Source organism: Triplophysa rosa, linkage group LG21 (genome assembly GCF_024868665.1).
Source record: "Triplophysa rosa linkage group LG21, Trosa_1v2, whole genome shotgun sequence".
NCBI lineage: Eukaryota > Metazoa > Chordata > Actinopteri > Cypriniformes > Nemacheilidae > Triplophysa > Triplophysa rosa.
This window is the reverse complement of record NC_079910.1, coordinates 18,522,790-18,542,853: the sequence shown is the minus strand read 5'-3', so window position 1 is coordinate 18,542,853 and position 20,064 is coordinate 18,522,790. Positions and strand designations below refer to the sequence as shown.

General features: G+C 37.5%; 2 protein-coding genes across 4 annotated transcripts; one reads left to right on the top strand and one right to left on the bottom strand.

The window, feature by feature from the left end:
- The first annotated feature begins 387 nt into the window (after positions 1 to 387).
- Positions 388 to 7,670, top strand: zgc:113423 (uncharacterized protein LOC569178 homolog). 2 transcript variants are annotated; one of them, XM_057319790.1, is made up of 10 exons: positions 388 to 569; positions 1,979 to 2,086; positions 2,532 to 2,609; positions 3,506 to 3,613; positions 4,168 to 4,489; positions 5,504 to 5,707; positions 5,787 to 5,908; positions 6,417 to 6,612; positions 7,006 to 7,206; positions 7,527 to 7,670. In XM_057319790.1, exons 2-10 carry the CDS (start codon positions 2,036 to 2,038, stop codon positions 7,664 to 7,666), a joined length of 1,422 nt encoding a protein of 473 aa, XP_057175773.1. In that variant the 5' UTR covers positions 388 to 569; positions 1,979 to 2,035; the 3' UTR covers positions 7,667 to 7,670. The 2 variants fall into 2 exon arrangements, with proteins under 2 accessions (XP_057175773.1, XP_057175772.1); XM_057319789.1 differs by having other exon boundaries at positions 389 to 569; positions 1,979 to 2,091.
- Positions 7,671 to 7,934: 264 nt separating this feature from the next.
- si:zfos-905g2.1 (treacle protein) lies at positions 7,935 to 17,305 on the bottom strand. 2 transcript variants are annotated; one of them, XM_057319787.1, is made up of 10 exons: positions 16,906 to 17,305; positions 16,196 to 16,329; positions 13,076 to 13,234; positions 12,805 to 12,867; positions 10,823 to 10,882; positions 10,684 to 10,728; positions 9,824 to 10,307; positions 8,720 to 8,923; positions 8,153 to 8,290; positions 7,935 to 8,049 (listed from the first exon to the last, which is right to left on the bottom strand). In XM_057319787.1, exons 1-9 carry the CDS (start codon positions 17,141 to 17,143, stop codon positions 8,178 to 8,180), a joined length of 1,500 nt encoding a protein of 499 aa, XP_057175770.1. In that variant the 5' UTR covers positions 17,144 to 17,305; the 3' UTR covers positions 7,935 to 8,049; positions 8,153 to 8,177. The 2 variants fall into 2 exon arrangements, with proteins under 2 accessions (XP_057175770.1, XP_057175771.1); XM_057319788.1 differs by lacking the exon at positions 10,684 to 10,728.
- Between the last annotated feature and the right edge of the window lie 2,759 nt (positions 17,306 to 20,064).

The following is a 20,064-nucleotide window of genomic DNA, read 5'->3' as shown; positions in this document are numbered from 1 at the left end:
GCACCCTCCGGAAACTTGTGGATACTCTACAAAGTATAATATATTTATAATCCATCTAAGCGCTGTAAAACACATCTTGTTCAATAATCACAAACTATTGTAATTGGTCCATCCTGCTCGGCGATGAGAAAAGTAACAGGTTTCACTTGACAATACCCTCTGAGAGGTCTTATGGATGCTTCAGCAGAGTTAACGATTATATGTTACACCCGAATAATGACACCAAAGACGTTTAATGGGTATTGCTGGAAAAACACACTCGGGATTTAAAGACATTAAAGGATTGTTAGACCAATGGTGTGTAACACTAAGCGCCGCCCACTGTCATTCAAATCTCACTTTGCTCCAGCGGTTCCTCACAGACGCGTCGGGAACGCTTTGTTTGCGTTCAGACATGCGCAAAGAGGGATGACAGAGCAGAACGGGCGTGGCTTGAGTCGGAACCATACGATAACAACAGCTTAATCTTAAATCCACGCAATAGAACTTTAAACATAATACAAGATTATTTACAATAAACGAGAAGCCCTACAAGAGTGACAGCAGCGGATCAAGCATGTCTCGACACGGTACACGTGCCTCTTTTTATGATAACAACACGACAACAAAACGCGTTTGAACGATTGAACGGGACATTTAATGGCGTGCGGGGTTTGATGATTTGTGTATTAGTTATTTTAATCTTTGATGAACTCCTGTGTTTCTCTGGCTCTAAGATACAGTAGTGAAAGTAGCATATTTTTAGTAGTACGTTGATGAAGATTACACAGTTCCAACTTTACTGCGAATGAACGTTCATGAACGCAGTTGAGTAACGCGTGATCATAAGGACAGAAGAAGAAATATAAGATGTTTGGAACGCACTGTAGGGGGCCGCGTTCTGTTTTAAACGCATGTAATACCGTTTACAGTTAAATGGTCTGATAACTTATTACCAAAGGTTTAATTTACTCGATTAAAATCCATTGACTATGTTAAAGAAAGTTATAATACCATGATATTGAATGATTTGCCATTCGTGTACATGTAATACTATGGTGCGTATCCAAAAAAGTGTTATTAGCGAAAGTGCCGACGCGTTTTATTTTCCTGAAACACAGACTAACGTTAATGGTACTAATACAAACTATTTGTCACTAGTAAAACCATAGTAAATTTGTTGTTACTTTTTGTTTTACCACAAATACCATAGTTAACCTTAGCATTACTATAGTAAAACATGGTTAATATTTAAAAAGGGTTAATCTCTTGACCAAGCTTTGGGGAAAAGTATGATATCAGATGATAATACTCTAAACCCTTTTGAAATATATAATACCAGGTACTGAATAGTTAGTGTAGCAAATTCCTGTCAGACATTGTGAGTAAATGGCAACTATTTTATTCATAACTTTATAAATTATGACATAAGACTACAGATTATATCACAGTTACTCAAATGTAAATTAAAAGATCTGCTGACTCTATTAAAGGGATACTTCACCCAAAAATGAAAATTCTGTCATCATTTATTTACACACCTTCGAGTTCCAAATATGTATAAATTTCTTTGTTCTGATGAACACAGAGAAAGATATTTGGAAGAATGCTTATAACCAGACATAGTTTGCCCCCCATTGACTCCCATTGTAGGAAAAATACAATGGTTGTCAAAAGTGCCCCAGAACTTTTTGCTGTCCTACATTCTTCAAAATGTCTTCTTTTGTGGTCAACAGAATGATAAAGTATTTTTATTACTGTTTGGTTACAAGAATTTTTGCAAATATCTTTCTCTGTGTTCATCAGAACAAAGAAATATTTACAGATTTGGAACAACTCGAAGGTGAGTAAATGATGACAGAATTTTCATTTTGGGGGGAAGTGTCCCTTTAAAGTCAGCCTTATGATTTCGCTGTTTATTAGTTTTCATTGAACTAATTTCATTCATTTGTTGACAAATAATCCACTGGTATCTGATTTGCTGTATTTCTGTCTGCAGTAAGTGGTGGATTGTGCAATATGAAGACTGGGGCAGATGATGGCTGTCCACTGAGCAATGACGGCACATCAACTGCGAGATGCAGAGGCGTCAGTCCTGTCAGTGACAGTATGGTAGAGTTACACATTTTCATATTAATATTGTAACATTTACTGTAAACACTAGAAGGATTAACTCATTTGATTTGTTGAACAAAGTGGCAATCACAGCAACCGTGTACTTGACTGGAAAGCAGTGCTCTATTAGTTAACAAAGAGAAATACTTCACAGAATATCTGAGGAAAAAAGCTATTTCTTAATTTTGATTTTTGACCTCTTGAATTAAATCATTTGACCAACGTCACAAGAAATGATAAGAGACATTAGTATGTAATACATGGGGTTCAACTGGAATATGGTATTGGATGCTTTCTTTTTTCTGCTAGATGTCTGAGAAAGGCAATGGCACTTTAAATAATGATGTCATCACACATAAATTGCCACATAATTCACAGGTGACGAAAACAAACATTACAGAGTTGCATACCTCATGTTTTTGGTTGTTTGTCTGAAGGGGATGAATGGCACTTCTATTGAAATAAATGGAGCAGACCTGAAGAGGACTCTGGGAGAGATTCTTGCCTGCTGTCAGGTACTGATTCTGCATGTCTGCCGTGTTTTTTCACAGATGTTGCAATTATTGCCGTTGTTAAACTAAAAATTCTGCTATTATGTACTTTTATACCCATTTCAACTTACATTTTTATATAGGCAGTAGTTCTGAATATCTGTTTTACATGAGTAACTAATCCTTCAGTTTATAAGCCAGTATCATTAGATCATGAGTTTCTTATTTGATCCTCCTCAAAAACGATCTGCAAGAAAACATGGCAATAACATAACATACAGCATACAAGTTATAGAAAGCCAAATAAAACAAAAGCTACACACGTTGTACTGCGAACCATCTGCATGACCTCTTATTGTATTATTTGGGAGTATAAATTCGGGAAAGTGAAAATCTTTCCACTTTTAGATCTTGTCTTAAAACTTACCTATTTAGGCAGGCTTTTCGACGATTATATCACTTGTTTAGGGTTGTTTATGGTCTTAATGACTATGTTTTGTTTTATTTATTTTAATGTTTACCTTTTTTATGCTTGTTTATGATTACTTTGATTTATGTCGGTTAGATCATGTCGTATTAATGGTTTTATGGATTGTTGTTCTATTCATTGTACGGTGTCCTTGAGTGTCTAGTAAGGCACCTTGAAATAAAATAATAATAAGTCACCATTCAACTTCATTGGATTCTTCTGCTTTATACAGGCCGATAATACAGTACAAGTGTTAGTGAATGATGACAGAAATTCATTCTGTTATTTTCTTTATCAATTCAACTCTTGAGTCTTGTTTTGCATCAAGATACCATGCAATCGATCCCAACTATGGAGTTAGTTATACAGAAACACTATAACCGACAGTAATTCAGTCATTTAGACCAGGCTACATCTAGTACTGAACAAAAATGAATCCTCCTGTGTGCAGGTTACATATGGAGCCATTCTGAAACTTGAGGAAAAGTTTGACATGCTTCAGGCTAAAGTAGCAAACATACAGACCCTTCATGAGAATCCATCAGCTCTGCTCTCTCAGGTGAAATGACACACGTATTATATTGTATTGTCATTGTGTTGAATGTCTGTACTAGAAGCTTCCAACACCAAAGAAAATTCCTTGTGTGTGCAAGCACACTTGGCAATAAAGCTCTTCTGATTCTGATTTACACATACAAAGTAATGTGGGTGGCATTTATGTATCACTAATACTTTATATGATAGTAGCAGCATTTAACATTTTATTTGGTTAGTTTGTTTGCTGAAAAATTCTTTAAAAATCATACAAATAAATAAGTTTGATCCTAATTTCATAAATAACACTGAAGCTCATTCATGTTGAAGTGAGGTTTCATTCTAAATTCAAGAGATTAGTCCAAAATCAAAATCCATCTAAATTTGAAGGCCCTATACTTTTAAATGTGAAATAGCATTTTGCAAGCTTCGAATAAACGTAATGTTATTGTCCGTTGCTGTGGATGCTATACTTCACATTCTTGGTGTGCATTGACTTGAGTTTAATCTGCCAAGTAACACTTTTCTACAATTTTCTTTACGTCCTTTCGTTTTATTTGTCTTTCTCTTACGTATTAGAAGACGTGTGTGTCATCCGGTAACCCAAACAGCTTTCAGAGCTTGAGTAAAAGCTTGCCAACTTCTAGGCTCTCTATACCACACCTACCTCACATTTCTTCTTCACTTTCTGTGGAGAGCAGGAAACTTCCCACACCATCTCCCGGTCCAGAGGTTAAAAAGCCTTTACGACTTTATATCCAGAATCAATCCCATAACTCCATACAAAAACCATCACTCAAGATGAATCGCACAGAACAACAGAAGGGGCGAGTGAACGGTCCAACTCGAATCAACACAGATAGCACTGTCCCGGCTGAAAGAACCTCTCCTGCAAACTCATGTACGTTTTTTTCTGATGATCGCCTGGCACAAGAAGGTTTGCTGAATATTTTTGCGTTATTGTATATAATATTTAGAGGTGTGATGAACTGGGCTTGTTTATTGTTTTATACTGTATGAGGTCTACTTATGACTTTCGCGTGGTTTTTACATTCGCAAACATCAAAATCAATAAGTAATAGGCTATTTTCTACCCGGGTTTTGAGGCCGGCTCTACAAACGCTCTGTTTGAATGGGCGTTCCGCCATGAAGACTTGGAAGTAAATGCCCACTGCTGTGATTGGATAGCAGTTTGCGTAGTAAACTTAGTTGGAGCCTTCTGTGAATTTGGTTAGAGACGTAACGTTAGGTTACACATTAGAACCATTCGCACGAGATTAGCATTATCTGGGGACCTTGTGTGATTTATGAATTACCTCCCCACATCAGTATTTCATGTGACTCATTCGCACGGGATGATTTTATTCAAATGTACTGACTTATTTCCCGGATGTGATGGCAAGGCTTTGCGTATAGTTTGTATAGCCTTTAGTTGTATCGTGTTTAATGATATATGACCGTACCTGTCAGCATTTGAGACCCGTGATCGCAAACCAGACTTTGTGGTTTTAATTCATGGCACCTTTAAAGCGGCAATCTGTAACTGTGCCTCTCTATCGCCATCTCTGTTTGAAACATAAAATTGCAGCTTACTTTACATGGGGTTAGTTTTATTAATACTTTAAAATTACATACATTTGAGTATATATGAGACATAAATATTTTCAGTAAATTTTACTGCCTCAAATTTATTTCAGTTTATTACTAAAGTAATATTTCTCATTTTCGTTTCGTTTTTCAAGTAATATTTTGTCTGACGTTTCATTTGATTACAATAAATAGAAATGTTTAAGTAATTTTAGGTTTAGTAAAATATATTAATCCTGATCAAAACCTATAGGAGAGTAAGAAATTTCATGTCAGGACAATGTTAACAATATTTGACATGAATGCTGCTGTTTGTATCATCTTATAGGTTGTGTGGGTAAATCTGAGAGGAAAGTTTTCCTTACATACAGTGTCCTGCATAAGGCAGGTAAAATGGCTCGACCCAGCGCAGCGGTGCGGTACCTCTTACGAAACATGTTCACAACTGAGGAACTTTCTCAAAGCAGCACAACCAGAAATCCAACACGACGTCTAAAGAGACTCGACCCGAACAAGATCAGTGCCATCAGAGGTGAGCCGGACTTCTCATCTAATTTCAGGAGATATATATTGTGTTAATCCAGGAGATGTAATCGTGCTGATTTTCACAGAATGGGCTGGCAAGAGGTATCCGAAATTTGATTTTCGTGAGAAAGGCAAAGAATGGAAAATTTGTGTGTCTGTAATAAACTCAATGGCACGACACTTTCGCTTTGTGGGCAAGACACAGAAGGTAAGACCAGAATCATTTAAGCAAATATACAGTTTTAATTCCTGTATAATTATTAGCGGAGTTTATAACCTCACATTAATGCTACAATTGGTATTTTTATTTGCAAAAAATAAGTTGAGCAAGTACATAAGCAATCAGTTTTCAAAACTGTCTCCTTATCACACCCTGATTCACATCATTTTATATGAATGATTTATACTTTCAGCTGTAGGGTTTTTCATGAGAAATACCAGTATGAGGTCATTTGATTGATGTATGTAAAATAACCTGCAATGTTATGTTTTAAGCAGAGGTGGCGATCTAGAGGCAAAAGTTACAGACTTCAGCTTTAAGGCTGACTCATCTAATTTGCATACACATAAAAAAAAACTTTTCCTAAAACATTCACATTTTTTAGCTTGAAATGTTTTTGAAAGGCTAATACACATTATTTGTCAGTTGTATAATCTTTTTAATGTGTTTATTTAAACGTTGTTTTACCTTATAAAAGTTTTTTTTTACTACACAGCAAAAGATGAATGCAACTAAACTGGTTCCATCAAAAGTAGAAGTTTCACCTGCAGGAACTGCTGAGATTGATGTTGAGCTGTCTGACAGTGACACCGAGCAGAAATCGCAAGAGATGCAGAGGAGAAAAATTAACTCAATGTCTGACTGTAACAGGCCTGCTGATATGAACTATAACAGAGCAGAATACGACCTGGGTAGGCGTTCACATCTGTTGATTTTTCTTTTACTAACCATTTACAAACAATTCACTGCAGATTTTAGAATTTTGGTGAATAATCTTTTAAGAATTAAAACAAGGCCTGTAGGTTTGTGTCATGTCGGCAGATGCTTCTTTCATCCTATTCCTTTGTCAAATCTTTCGTAAAAATTGCAGGATTCACCAGATTAAAAGTTATGTTATCATGACATTCCAGAGACTAGTCTCACGGCAACATTTGTATTTTAATGTTATATCACATGCCTGTGTTCTACCATTGTCAATGTGTTCCTGCTTTTTTGTAAACTAAGGGAGTCCATTATTTCCTATGGTGTGACCGAAACGTTGCTGAAATGTGGAACATTCATGTATTTTCATCTGTTCTAAATAGTATATATCGGGTCCTGTCATCGAGAAGTGAAGGTTCCCGAGTCTGCCTTGACTGCAGCACATATGCGCAAGCGTCCCGAGCTCATAGCACGATATCTCATCAAATTCATCTTCCCAGAGGATGTACTGGTACGCAGTAACGTCTACGGCGCTCGCACCGGCATGGATCCCCTCGACCATAACAAGATATCTGCACTCCGGGGTCAGTGAAATGCTAGAAAGCCGATATGAAACTCACACCAGTTTGCATTACAAAAACGATTTCCCCCTAATGCATTAATGAATTCAGTACACATTCTGGATTCAATTAGCAAGTGCAATTACTCAAAAAAAAATTATAGTGTTAAGTTCATTTTCTTTTCAGTTTCCTAACATTGCATTTGGAATGTTCAGTCACATACGCATCGTTATTGCCATAAAGCCATTATTGAACGTTATTGGGTCACGTGACTGCAGACGTTTCATTATTAATGATGGAATCAATTGCTTTACCTAGTCATTGAGTGTCTGTCTGTTCTTCAGAGCACCTGTCAGAGCATTTTCCCTGGATGAAGTTGGAAGAGGATGGATGTGACTGGAAGGTTTGCGTTGGAGCTATAAACAGCACCATCCGCAAGTGTCGATTTGAGCGGAAGATGGGCATAAAGAGAGGAAAATGCTAGCGCTGAGAGGCTTTTACTCCAGCACGATCAGTAACAGATTTGTGATTCATACTGGTTATTTTTCTACTCTTTGTATTTCTGTAAATTGAACATTTGCTGAAGTATATTCCAACAAGCTTGCAAAACTACTTGAAAAAAACAATTTTATTTTGTAACACAAATATTAAAACGATATAGATGAAAAAAATCTGTATATTTCTTATTCTAAATTCTGTATAACAGCCACAGAAACTGATCTGTACATGTCATCTGTACTGGAGATAATCAAACTGAATTAAACAGATAGTGTTGCACATGAAGTGTGTATTTGTCACATTGTGGATTTAATAACACAAATCCGTAGAGATATGAACGAGCGCAGCGTCACTCCCACCATCACCAACCTGAAATAAATCACAAATGCTTGGGTTTATCAAATTGGTTTTTGATAATCGTCTTAATCAATCGAAGACTGAAGCAGGACCAAGAATTAGAGAACAAAATCACTTTTTCTGGCAGATGTGATGGGATTTCAGCTTTTTTTCCTGAGGTCTTTGGTAATGTTGTTGATCACTCCAACACACATTGCCCACGTCACACCTCTCAGGCTGACGTCGTACTGTGGGTACATCTCAGCAAGAAACTCTGAACACAAACAGGAGTATAACAATTTAACACTATTCAGTTAGGGAGCTTGACTAGTGCAAGCAGTAGGTCATGAATTCAATTCCCAGAAACCGTTATACATAATTTTATTCAAAACATTTCTGAAATGTTATATGGGGCTTAGCTTCAGTCCTGACAAACATTGATAAAGCACAAAAAGGTTACAGACTATTGCTCCCAAATATACTTGAATTTTTTTAAGTGTGATGCTTAATGTAATCTTATTCAGGTATCTGTGTTTTATGAACGTCACATGGCTTTTACATGATCTGCTATGACAGCATCCATATCGAAGATGTTCCATTATGCCTTGTGCAATTATATGTACATGTGCTTTTCCAAATGGTTTTGGATTCCAGAGATCTACTTCAGTTACAATTCAACTGAACCAGTGAAGATGGTGTTTACCTCGAAGTGCTTCTATTTTGTTGGGGTCGAGCTGCTTGATGCCTTTGTCTGGATTGCCTGTGACGGCACTGCAGGACAGAGTGCTGTTAGAGAAGAGAGAATGGAGAACTGGCACCAGTGCTTTCTGGGGCTCTGTCTCTTTAAACGCCTCCTTATACACAGACAACGGGATCCACACTTTCCGCAAGGAGCTCCCGATCATCACTGAAGAACAAAAGAGCCAATCACACATCTGTACTGATATTATAATTGAGCTATAGGGACAATGACGTGAGGGAGATTTTGCTTGTCCAGATCTATTTATTTTCCAAAAACATTGGGTAATTTGTTCTCTTCATGACACTGTACAATTCAGGTTGTCAAATGGTTTTCTAGAAAAACCTAATATAACAAAAGTGTATCACATTTAAGAGCCCATATTATACTTAAAGGAATATTCCATCCAAAAATGCAAATTCATTCATCATTTACTCATCTTGTCATTTCAAACCTGTATGACTTTCGTCTGCAGAACACCAAAGATGATATTTTGAAGAATGTTGGTAACCGAAAAATGGCAGTGCCCATTGACTTGCATTGGTTTTGTCTCTTCACAAGAGAGGTTAATACCACCATTGCTTGGTTACCAACGTTCTTCAAAATATCTTCTTTTGTGCTTTGCAGAAGAAAATCATACAGGTCTTAAATGACAAGAGGATGAGTAAATGACAACCCCTTTAAAGAGATAGTTTACCCCAAAATGAAAATTCTGTCATGAATTACTCACTCTTTAGTTGTTCCTGTATACATTTCTTTGTTTGGTTGAACTCAGAGAAAGATTTTTGGACGAATGCTTGTAACCAAACAGTTTGGACCTCATTGACTACCATAGAAGGAAACATTACAATGGTAGTCAAAAGTGCCCCAGAACTGTTTGCCGTTTTACATGACATGAATTAAAAAAAAGCACTTTCAAATTTTCTGCATTTGCATTGTTTATGCGGGTTACTCTACCGTCAAAGCCATAACGCAGCGTTGAGTTTCCTCAGTAGAGATGCTCATTATTCACCAAACACATCACACAACACAAACAACTTTGGCAATACCGTTAAGCTTGTATCCTACCTTTCTTATCCACATCAGCCTCAAGCGTGACCACCTTTCTGAACATCTCTGATTCACTGTGATCTCCGTCTCCTTCCAAGCCTTTTCTCCTCTTCTGCTTACGCTCTGAATCCTTGAACAGCTGAGAGCTTTTCTTCATCACCTTGGATGGCTGTGGATCGTCCATTTCTGCTGTAAACATCCCATCTCTCAAGAGCCCAGATGTTTGCAGAGCAGGATCGGGAGTCTGAGACTGGCGCTTGGATCCATTATTACGACCCTGGCGACCACGTCCTTTCCCCCGGCCTTTCCCTCTCCCACCACCAGATGGTCTGGCTGACTGATTACTGTTGTTGACCTGAAGATCTGCCCTGCTCGGCCCTTGCTGAATAGCGCTTCGTTTCCAGGGAGGAATCCACTGTGGGTTCCTCTGTACAGGTGGCCCGAGACGTTCAGCCAAAGACCAGGATAGATGCTCTCCTTCAGCGGGTACCTTTGACTGTCTCTGAGAATGACATTTTTACCTTGTAAAAATGTTTGTAATGTATATAGGTGCCAGAAATGGTACATATCCCAATAAGTGGTTAAAAATGACATTTGTGATATGATCACTTTGTATAATAAACTGACCAAAATAAGTCAATTGTCAAATCAAATGTAATAGTTGATTTTGGCCCAAACATCATGACACAAGGACTAATCCCATGAAGAAAACACCCTCATGCTTTTTTTAACCTGCTTTTAACAGATGTGTAAAATGTTACAGCAATAAATGCGCATAAATACGGTTGAAAATGTTACGTTGTGGAAAACATGCCAATATTAATTGTGTAAACAAAAAGATAAAAACACACGCGCTAAAATAAATTAAGTAGACAAACCTTTGGACCACTGTTGAACCTTGCTGAACTCCTTTGATACCTTTGCTTCAAGTTATTCAACAGACATGAGTGACATCAGTAAACGCATCATCACTTTGTCAGGCAAATGTCAGGTATAAACAGTTCATCTTTACAGTACCTCGTATGACATTTGTCTGTCAATCTTCTGTTCAAGCCTCTCCACCGCTGCATGCAGGAACTACAAGTCAAACAAACATTATTTCAGTCTGTCCATAAACAAAAATCAGCTACTCTGAGTACGTTTACATGATGAAAAACGGAAAAGTTGTTTATGAAAAGTTTCACATACACAAGACAGCATTATCAAAACGATCTGTGTTTACATGGATCTGGGAAAAGGAGTAAAAACGCTGTATTATGCATGCCAGGCCAGTGGATGGCGATGTTGCGCTCAAATTACAAATGCCTGCGCACATACGCATACCCTTTTTTAAGATAAAAGCACTTTTAATACACTTTGTCAGAGTGTATGTGCGTTTATACACTGAACAAAATTATAAACGCAACACTTTTGTTTTTGCCCCCATTTTTCATGAGCTGAACTCAAAGGACTAAGACTTATTCTATGTACACAAAAGGCCTATTTCTCTCAAATATTGTTCACAAATCTGTCTAAATCTGTGTTAGTGAGCACTTCTCCTTTGCTGAGATGATCCATCCACCTCACAGGTGTGGCATATCAAGATGTTGATTAGACAGCATGATTATTGCACAGGTGTGCCTTAGGCTGGCCACAATAAAAGGCCACTCTAAAATGTGCAGTTTTATCAAACAGCACAATTCCACAGATGTCGCAAGTTTTGAGGGAGCATGCAATTGGCATGCTGACTGCAGGAATGTCCACAAGAGCTGTTGCTTGTGAATTAAATGTTCATTTCTCTACCATAAGCCGTCTCCAAAGGCGTTTCAGAGAATTTGGCAGTACATCCAACCGGCCCCACAACCGCAGACCACGTGTAACCACACCAGCCCAGGACCTCTACATCCAGCATCTTCACCTCCAAGATCATCTAAGACCAGCCACCCGGACAGCTGCTGCAACAATCGGTTTGCATAACCAAAGAATTTCTGCACAAACTGTCAGAAACCGTCTCAAGGAAGCTCATCTGCATGCTCGTCGTCCTCATCGGGGTCTCGACCTGACTGCAGTTCATCGTTGTAACCGACTTGAGTGGGCAAATGCTCGCATTCGATGGCGTCTGACACTTTGGAGAGGTGTTCACTTCACGGATGAATCCCGGTTTTCACTATACAGGGCAGATGGCAGACAGCGTGTATGGCATCATGTGGGTGAGCCATAACCCTAACCCAGCCATTGAAGAGGAGTGGACCAACATTTCACAGACCACAATCAACAACCTGATCAACTCTATGTGAAGGAGATGTGTTGCACTGCGTGAGGCAAATGGTGGTCACACCAGATACTGACTGGTTTCAGACCCCCACAATACAGTAAAACTGCACATTTTAGAGTGGCCTTTTATTGTGGCCAGCCTAAGGGAAACACCTGTGCAATAATCATGCTGTCTAATCAGCATCTTGATATGCCACACCTGTGAGGTGGATGGATTATCTCTGCAAATGAGAAGTGCTCACTAACACAGATTTAGACAGATTTGTGAACCATATTTGAGAGAAATAGGCCTTTTGTGCACATAAAAAAAGTCTTAGATCTTTGAGTTCAGCTCATGAAAAATGGGGGCAAAAACAAAAGTGTTGCGTTTATAATTTTGTTCAGTGTAGTTTGTGTCTATAAATACTATGTCTCTGCTGGTTGTAGTGGTGCAGTAAGTATACTTTCTGCTGGAGAAATGATAATGGGTATGTCACGCAGCACAACCAAGCAGCATGGAGGCCGCCATTATTGTTTAGGGAATACTCGTGCATGCCAACATGCTTAACATGTAGTAGCCATGCGGAAACGATAATGCCGTCGTTTTCAAAAACTTGCACTTTGAGACCCGTTTTCAAATGTTTGCGATTTCAGTTCCCCAAAACGCAGTTGTCGTGTAAATGAACAGCCAAAACGCATTAACAGTTTTCAGCTTTACAGTCTCGTGTAAATGGCCTCTCAGTTTTAATTAGAACAGAAGTTCTTACCTTACAGTAGTTCAGGACTTCGAGTAATATATTGTGCTGATCCTCCCCAACAACAGATTTGCTCTGAAGAAGAAAACTGAGATGAGAAACCAGACTGACCAGTACTTTTGATCTAAGTAACTTTTCAATTATTCTTAACTGGTGCTTTTAATTCATGACATTTGTTTTTTAATGAGATGAATCCTTATTAATTTACTAAATTATTCATAAATAATCTGTTTATAGAGTAATGCCCACATTATAAAATCACTAAAAATAAGACCCAACAAACCTGGACAGGTGTATTTGGAAATACAGGAGGCTCCATGGCCGCTAAAGGACTGATTGAAGTATGCTGCCCAGACATCTCTACAGGCGCTGTGGCTGAATCTGAGTGTGGTGGAGGCTGGTAACATGGATGCTCCTCAGCAGGAAGTGCTTCATTCATGCCCTTAGAGAGAGAGAGAGAGAGAAATACTGCCATGAGAACACTGCTGTCTGTTTGCTGAATTCAACATCGTTTATTTGATACTTAAAGGCCCGGTTTATCAGACAAGGCTTAGTCTAAGCAAGGACTATGCCTTAGTTAAACTAGGATAAAAATTCCTTAGAAAAAAAAGATTACTTATGTACATCTTGAGAAAAAACAATGGCACTAACATATTTTAAGATTTGTCAGGGTAAGTTATTTTCAGTTTAGACAGCTCAAACATTCATTTTAGTCTGAGACTAGTCTTAAACCTCGTCTTTGAAACCGGGCCAAAGGGTTCATTCTGTCATCATTTACTCTTTCATTTCACTCCAAATCTGCATGATTCTCATTCTTACACAAATCACATCAGGAAATATTCTGCCTAAGCTGCTGTTATTCCAATAAATACTAACAGAATATTTATATATTTTTTGCATTATTAAATAATTTGAAAGGTTTTTAAATTCCTTGTTTTATTGTTGTGATTATTTTAGATGATTATTTTAATTATTTGTATGTAAAGCACCTTGAATTACCGTTTATACCGTATAAATAAACTTGCCTTGCCTATACAGCAAAAATAAAAATCCCAATAAAACTACAATTAAACTATCGGATATACATAGTATATTTCAAGTCAACAAATGCAGGAAATGTCCAATCTGTTGTTTTTTTCGCCTGTAGGAAAAACCGTGCGACCATATTACCACTGTAGCTAAAATGCAGACACACATAAGGGTCAGTGACTAAAAAAGGTTTAGCAAGATGAGAAATCTTGTTTTAAAAGCATGCATCGGATATTTTGAAATGTTCCCGGTGTATTTATGTTGATTTGATGTCATTCAAAACAACATTTGCACCATTTTTAGTTTGTTAAGACTGAAGGTACCTGAAAAATGTCAAATTGTGTAACTGCCACAGATTGAGAAATATCTCAAAGCCTTTTTTACTTAAAAAGCACAGGCCAGTTCAAGATCGGACAACACCCCCGTTGGAAAATCAGTATCGATCGTCAAGGCAATTATGCATTATCCTTCCAGGTGGAACATTTTTCCCAACTCAGTCCTGTCAACCACATCTCTCACAACATTCAAAAAACTACTTAAAACCCATCTCTTCTGTGAGTACTTGACAGACAAATGAGTAAAAAACAAACAAACAAAAACACTAACCCTCTCTCTTTCTCTCAACAGGTAGTGGTCTGGCTTTTGCTGAAACTAGTAACTTTGTATTAGCACCTATTGTATTATTGCTCCTGTATGACATATCGCTTATTGCTCTCTGAACTATCTGCAAGTCGCTTTGGATAAAAGCGTCTGCTAAATGACTAAATGTAAATATATGCATGGGCTCTGGATTGTTAAGATATTAATTATAAAATATCAGAAAATCAATGAATTGTGTTTTCACACAATAGTTTATATTTCATATAATAGTGCATATAACACCTTTAATAAGCATCCTGAACTACTGATATTTGACTAAATTGGCTTGTAACAGGAGTCAAACCGGTTACACCATTTAACATTTCCATTTAATGGGGAATTTCACCCCAAAATAAACTTTGTGTGTTTTTTTACTCACCAACATGACGCTAAACATGTTTAGAGAACTTCCGGCATCTTCGGAGCACAAAAAAAGATGTTTAGGTGTCAATTTTTCCCAAGGTCCAGAAAAGTACTAAAAACATCGTTAAATCGGTCCATCCGCGCATAGTGGCTCAGTTGAATTTTTTTGAAACAAAGAGAATGATTTATGTGCGAAAAACAAACCAAAATACCGACTTTAATCAATATATTCTCCTCTGTCTTGTCAGTGTATGGCACGCGTTCACGAGAGCACTTCATCGTCGTCTTCTTGGAAGAGAGCACTTCAAAAGTAGACAGGTTTGTGCGCCGAACGACGTACAGTATGGGGCTTGCCCCTATTGGATGCCAGCGCTCTGACTCAACGCGGAAGCGCAACTGTGTTTACATGCAGAAGACGAAGAAGTACTCTCGTGAACGCTGCCTGGAAATCTGCAAAGTTGATTTTTGGTTGAACTTCCACTTTAAAATCAAATTTGACAGTCATGACAGTCTATGTAAGCACATATGGCCTTGATGGAAATATTACAAATGTAATATTGTGTATATATATGTAATAATCAGGAATTTGATGACTCACACGATAGCCCAAATGAAATTAATTTTAATAATTCAGAACAATTGTGTTCCATTTACTTGTATTTTCTATTAAATAGCTTTAAAGTACCCGTGAGCCAGACATTGCGATTGTTTTTACTTCCGTATTCTGACACATTTCCGAATGAAAATGAATTTCAAAGGAGACAATTAGTGGGCGTGGCTTGCGTTTTTCACTGCGAATTGATTGGATGTGTAAAAACAGCTGTTGCATTGATTTTGAAATGAAACTGGTAGCAGACTGACAGCTGAAGGGGAGGAGTTAACAGATGCTCCGGCCAAGCCGCCTAATTTATGTCATTTAAGATGGATAGTCATTTCAGGGCGGGAGTGCCATTTTTAACTGAAGATTATGAGGGTACGTGAATTTTAAAAAGAAAACGACCCACATTGATAAGCTATTTACTATGAACGCTGCAATATTTCATGGAAAAATAAGAATTGTCATTTTATTATTTCACTGGGACTTTAATGTAAGATTGCACCCAACGTCATGGTGTTTTATTGAGAGTTTCACTTTTTATAAACAAGATGAATTATTTGGTATCACGTTTTTACGGTTCACAACGTTGACATTTTTGCAAAGCATGTCTCAAAATAAGTTAAAACCAGAAATTGCACACTTGGACCTCAGAAAAGAGAATGCATGCAAGTAATCTGAAAAAAGTGTTTTAAAATTTGAACCTATTCTATTAAATTAAACCATAGGGACACGGAAAAATTGGAGTCATTGACCCATACACAAATACAAACATACCCTGTCTGCTGCACTACACTCAGGATTCCTCTTTGGTGTCTTTCCATCCAGAAAGTTCTGTCTCGGTTTACGGTGTCCTTTAAAACTCCCGCTGGACAATTGCCTCTCAGGGGGTGCAACATCCTCCCAGTTATCTGTGACAGAAACGGGGCAAGAACGTAATTGCATTAGATAACAAGATATCAAACCAAATGTTTAAGGGTTAAATAAATAGAAAAAACGCAACCTATATATACTAAATTAGGACATAGAGTATGTGGTCAGGACACATGGTTGCCAGACATTAGAAAAATGTACCATGGTATACGTGTAATAATAACCCTGTTTTTGGAAGATAGATTACCTTTAACCTTAAGCAAATATCAACAATGGTTACTCTAGTAATACCATTTAATAAGTAATTGATATTCGTGATGGACTAACGTCTCTTGGTTAGAAATACCTGACAGACTGATAAAATGCAAGTCAGATCTGTGAAAATGTTTAGCATCATTTGTTTGCTGACGTCGCTTGGTTTATTTCGTAACTCCATGACATTTCAGTAAACCCAACTCATTCATTCAAGGCCTGGAAAACTTAAACGATAGGAGTTTCATAGCGCCAAGTCAAGTAAGCTATTTTATGAAGTTACACACCGTTTTGCTTTTGCACGCTGAATGTTGCGCATCTAACGTTACAGACAACGCTTGTATTGAAAGAACAAGTCAAACCTCGCTCTCTAGTGTTTGTTCTCCTCCAGGTGGAAACACAGGACGAGTCTGAGAGTTCATCTTCATCTTCCTCACATTCAGAGGACTCGACAGGAGCAAATATACTCAGATCTGCTTCGGTAGGCGCTTTAAGATCCTCATCTTTAAGCTCGACAACTATGTAGTGGCTGTTAGCTTCATCGCCATCGTCGCCGTTGAACAAAGTTTGTGGACGCGAAACGGCATCGGAATCATGCATATCCTTCAGTATGAGTGAAAACAGGCGAAATCTGTTTGATCCTCACCCAATTAACTACAAAACACACGTGCATTCATGGAAGTGCACTGTGCTTGCCTCGCACTGTTTGCTTACTAGTCCAGTAGGAGTGGGCAGATCAATCTCGAAATAGTGATTCTTCTTCTTTCTGTTTAATGGCGGATCGCAAACTAGCATTTATAGGTGCATACCGCCACCTACTGTACAAGAGTGTGTAACATCAGGGTTTTATATTCTTGATTTAAAAACAAAAATAAAATAAAAATAAAACAATAATAATAAGCTGTATATGTTTCTATTTTTATTCTTTTCTTTCCTTTCTTCCTTCACTTTTCCTTCTTTTCTTCCCTTCGTCCTCTTTATTTCCTTTCCTTTTTTAAATTATTCTCTACCTATATTTTCTGATGTAATCCTGTATTTCTTAGAAAACTAAATAGAGCCTTACAACAGTCCCTCATTTCCTCATTCCTTCCTAAAATCCCTTCCAAATTCCATCCTCGTTTAATTCATACATCTTGTCACGTAAAATGATCCTCTCTGCATTATATTTATTGCACCACAAAATGACATGCTCTACATTTTCTGGTACATTACAACCGTCACATTTATCAGAATCGCATTTTGTCATTAAATACAAAGTTGACTTTAATCCTGTATGTCCAAGTCTTAACCTTGCAAGAACCACTTCCTCTTTTCTACACTTCCCTTTATATGTTTTCACCGTGATTGACTCTTGTATGTTATATTAGTGTCTTCCTTTGTTATCTGTGTCCCACTTCTTCTGCCACACATCCCTCACTGCCTTTTTTATTCATGATTTGGCCTCGCCTTTTCCAAATGGAACTTTCATGATTTCATTCTCATTTAATTTCAACGCTCTCTTTGGAGTCTCATCTGCCTTCTCATTGCCCTCCACACCAACATGAGCAAGAACCCAACACAACTGTACATCAGTTCCAACTCTTTGTATTCTTAACATTATTGTAAATATTTCCAGTAATAAATCATCTCTAGATGTTTCTTTGGAGTTCAAGCTTCTAAGAGCTGCAGCAGAGTCTGAACAAATTACAACTTTCTCAGGCCTTAATCCTAGTATTATGGCAACAATTTCAGCTGTAAATACAGATACTCCATCATTAATTCTTTTGCTTATTTCAACATTTACCTCTGGTGTCTGCTCCTACGTGCTCACTCCCTGGGTTTTTAGATCCGTCAGTAAATATTGTCATGTAATTATAATAATTGATTTTCACATAATTTTGAAACAAATATCCAATATTATCCTCATGCCTTTCAGCCCATACTCTCTTCTGTTCTATAAAATGAAAGTTTATCTTGGGCACTGGGAATATCCATGGAGGAACATTACCCCATACAGTGTTTGGTCCATATTCTACCCTGCTAGTCCATATTCCTCAGCTACAGTTTGAATATTCCTACCAAATCCTTTACATTTTCTTTGTTGTGCATACTCCCAACACTCATTTAGCACCTTTATAGCAGGCTGTTCCTCTCCTGATCCTTTTAACTTTACCCAATATGCCAATGATCATTTTGACCGTCTTAGATATAATGGTCACTGGTTAGATTCCACCAGCAACGCATTGATAGGTGTTGTTTTAACTGCACCAGTACTGATTCTTAATGCTCAGAACTGAATTTGATCAAGTTTTTCCTAAGTACTTTTGGTTGCGGCTCCATATACCATACACCCATAATCTAGACAGGACCGTATTAAGGCCCTATAGAAATCCATTAGTGATCATTTGTCTGCTCCTCATTCATACCCAGTAATTGCCCTCATTAGGTTTATTGCCTTTTTACATCTTGTTTCAATCTGATTCCTCCATAAACATTTCTCATCAAACCATAGCCCTACTTGAACTTTGTTACCCTTTCCATGCTTTGCCCGTATAATTTAAGATGTACTTTATCTGTCCTTTTCTTTCTAGTAATAAGCATGTAGCATGACTTTTCGATTGACATTTTAAAACCCCATTCATATGACCATCTTTCAATATTCAGTATAGCATTCCTACTATTAGTCACATGTTTAATATTTGTCCCCCTTTTCCATATAGCCCCATCATCTGCATAAAGTGATGATCCAATTTCTTTACCAACATTCATAAAAATATAATTTATCATAATATTAAACAGGATCGGGCTGATAACACTACGTTGAGGAATACCATTTAGAATATTAAAAACTTCTGATAAAGCATCTCCAATTTTAACCCGGAATGTCAGATTATTTATTATTTCAATACCCATTCTCTGCATTTTAATCATTAAACCTTCTCTCCACATAGAATCATATGCTTTCTCAATATCAAAAAATACTATATTCATAACCTCTTTCATACTGATTGCTTTTTCTGCTTCAACTTTCACTAGGGCATCTGTTGTAGATCTTCCTTTACGAAATCCACTTGACATGGGTTTAACAATTCTCTTTGCTCTAGGTAATATGCCAGTCTACGAACAATAATCTTTTCCATCCATTTACATAGATGAGAAGTTAGTGCAATTCTGTAGTTTCCTGCATTGGTTGGGTCCTTACCAGTCTTACCAAAAGGTTGTGTATACACTTCCCTCTAAGGCCAATTTCATCTCATGTAATGTTAATTCCATGTCAAGAGTTGTTACATCAGAATTATCTCTTAAAATTTCTTCTTTTCGCTGTTTATGCATTTCATCCAAATGACTTCCACTATGCACACTTGCAAACTTCTTGGCTAGATCAGCGTTCTCCTTATTTGTAATTGCCATACTCTCCATCTCTCAGTACTGGGATATTAACTGATTTCCTTTTCCCACTCATCTTTTTAATCATTGACCAGATGTCTGGATGTACTTCACTTCCAATGGAGGAGCAGAACTTTCTCCATGCGCTTTTTTTG

What these genes read in the sequence shown, in the direction of transcription:
- si:zfos-905g2.1 (XM_057319787.1), bottom strand. Translation starts at nt 17,143, where the DNA reads ATGCATGATTCCGATGCCGTTTCGCGTCCACAAACTTTGTTCAACGGC. An exon ending in AACAAACACTAGAGAGCGAG is followed by an intron (nt 16,330 to 16,905) that starts GTTTGACTTGTT and finishes TTTCTGTCACAG; the next exon opens with ATAACTGGGAGGATGTTGCA. An exon ending in CAAAATAGAAGCACTTCGAG is followed by an intron (nt 8,291 to 8,719) that starts GTAAACACCATC and finishes GTTTGTGTTCAG; the next exon opens with AGTTTCTTGCTGAGATGTAC.
- zgc:113423 (XM_057319789.1), top strand. An exon ending in CAAGATCAGTGCCATCAGAG is followed by an intron (nt 5,708 to 5,786) that starts GTGAGCCGGACT and finishes TGATTTTCACAG; the next exon opens with AATGGGCTGGCAAGAGGTAT. An exon ending in TTGTGGGCAAGACACAGAAG is followed by an intron (nt 5,909 to 6,416) that starts GTAAGACCAGAA and finishes TTTACTACACAG; the next exon opens with CAAAAGATGAATGCAACTAA.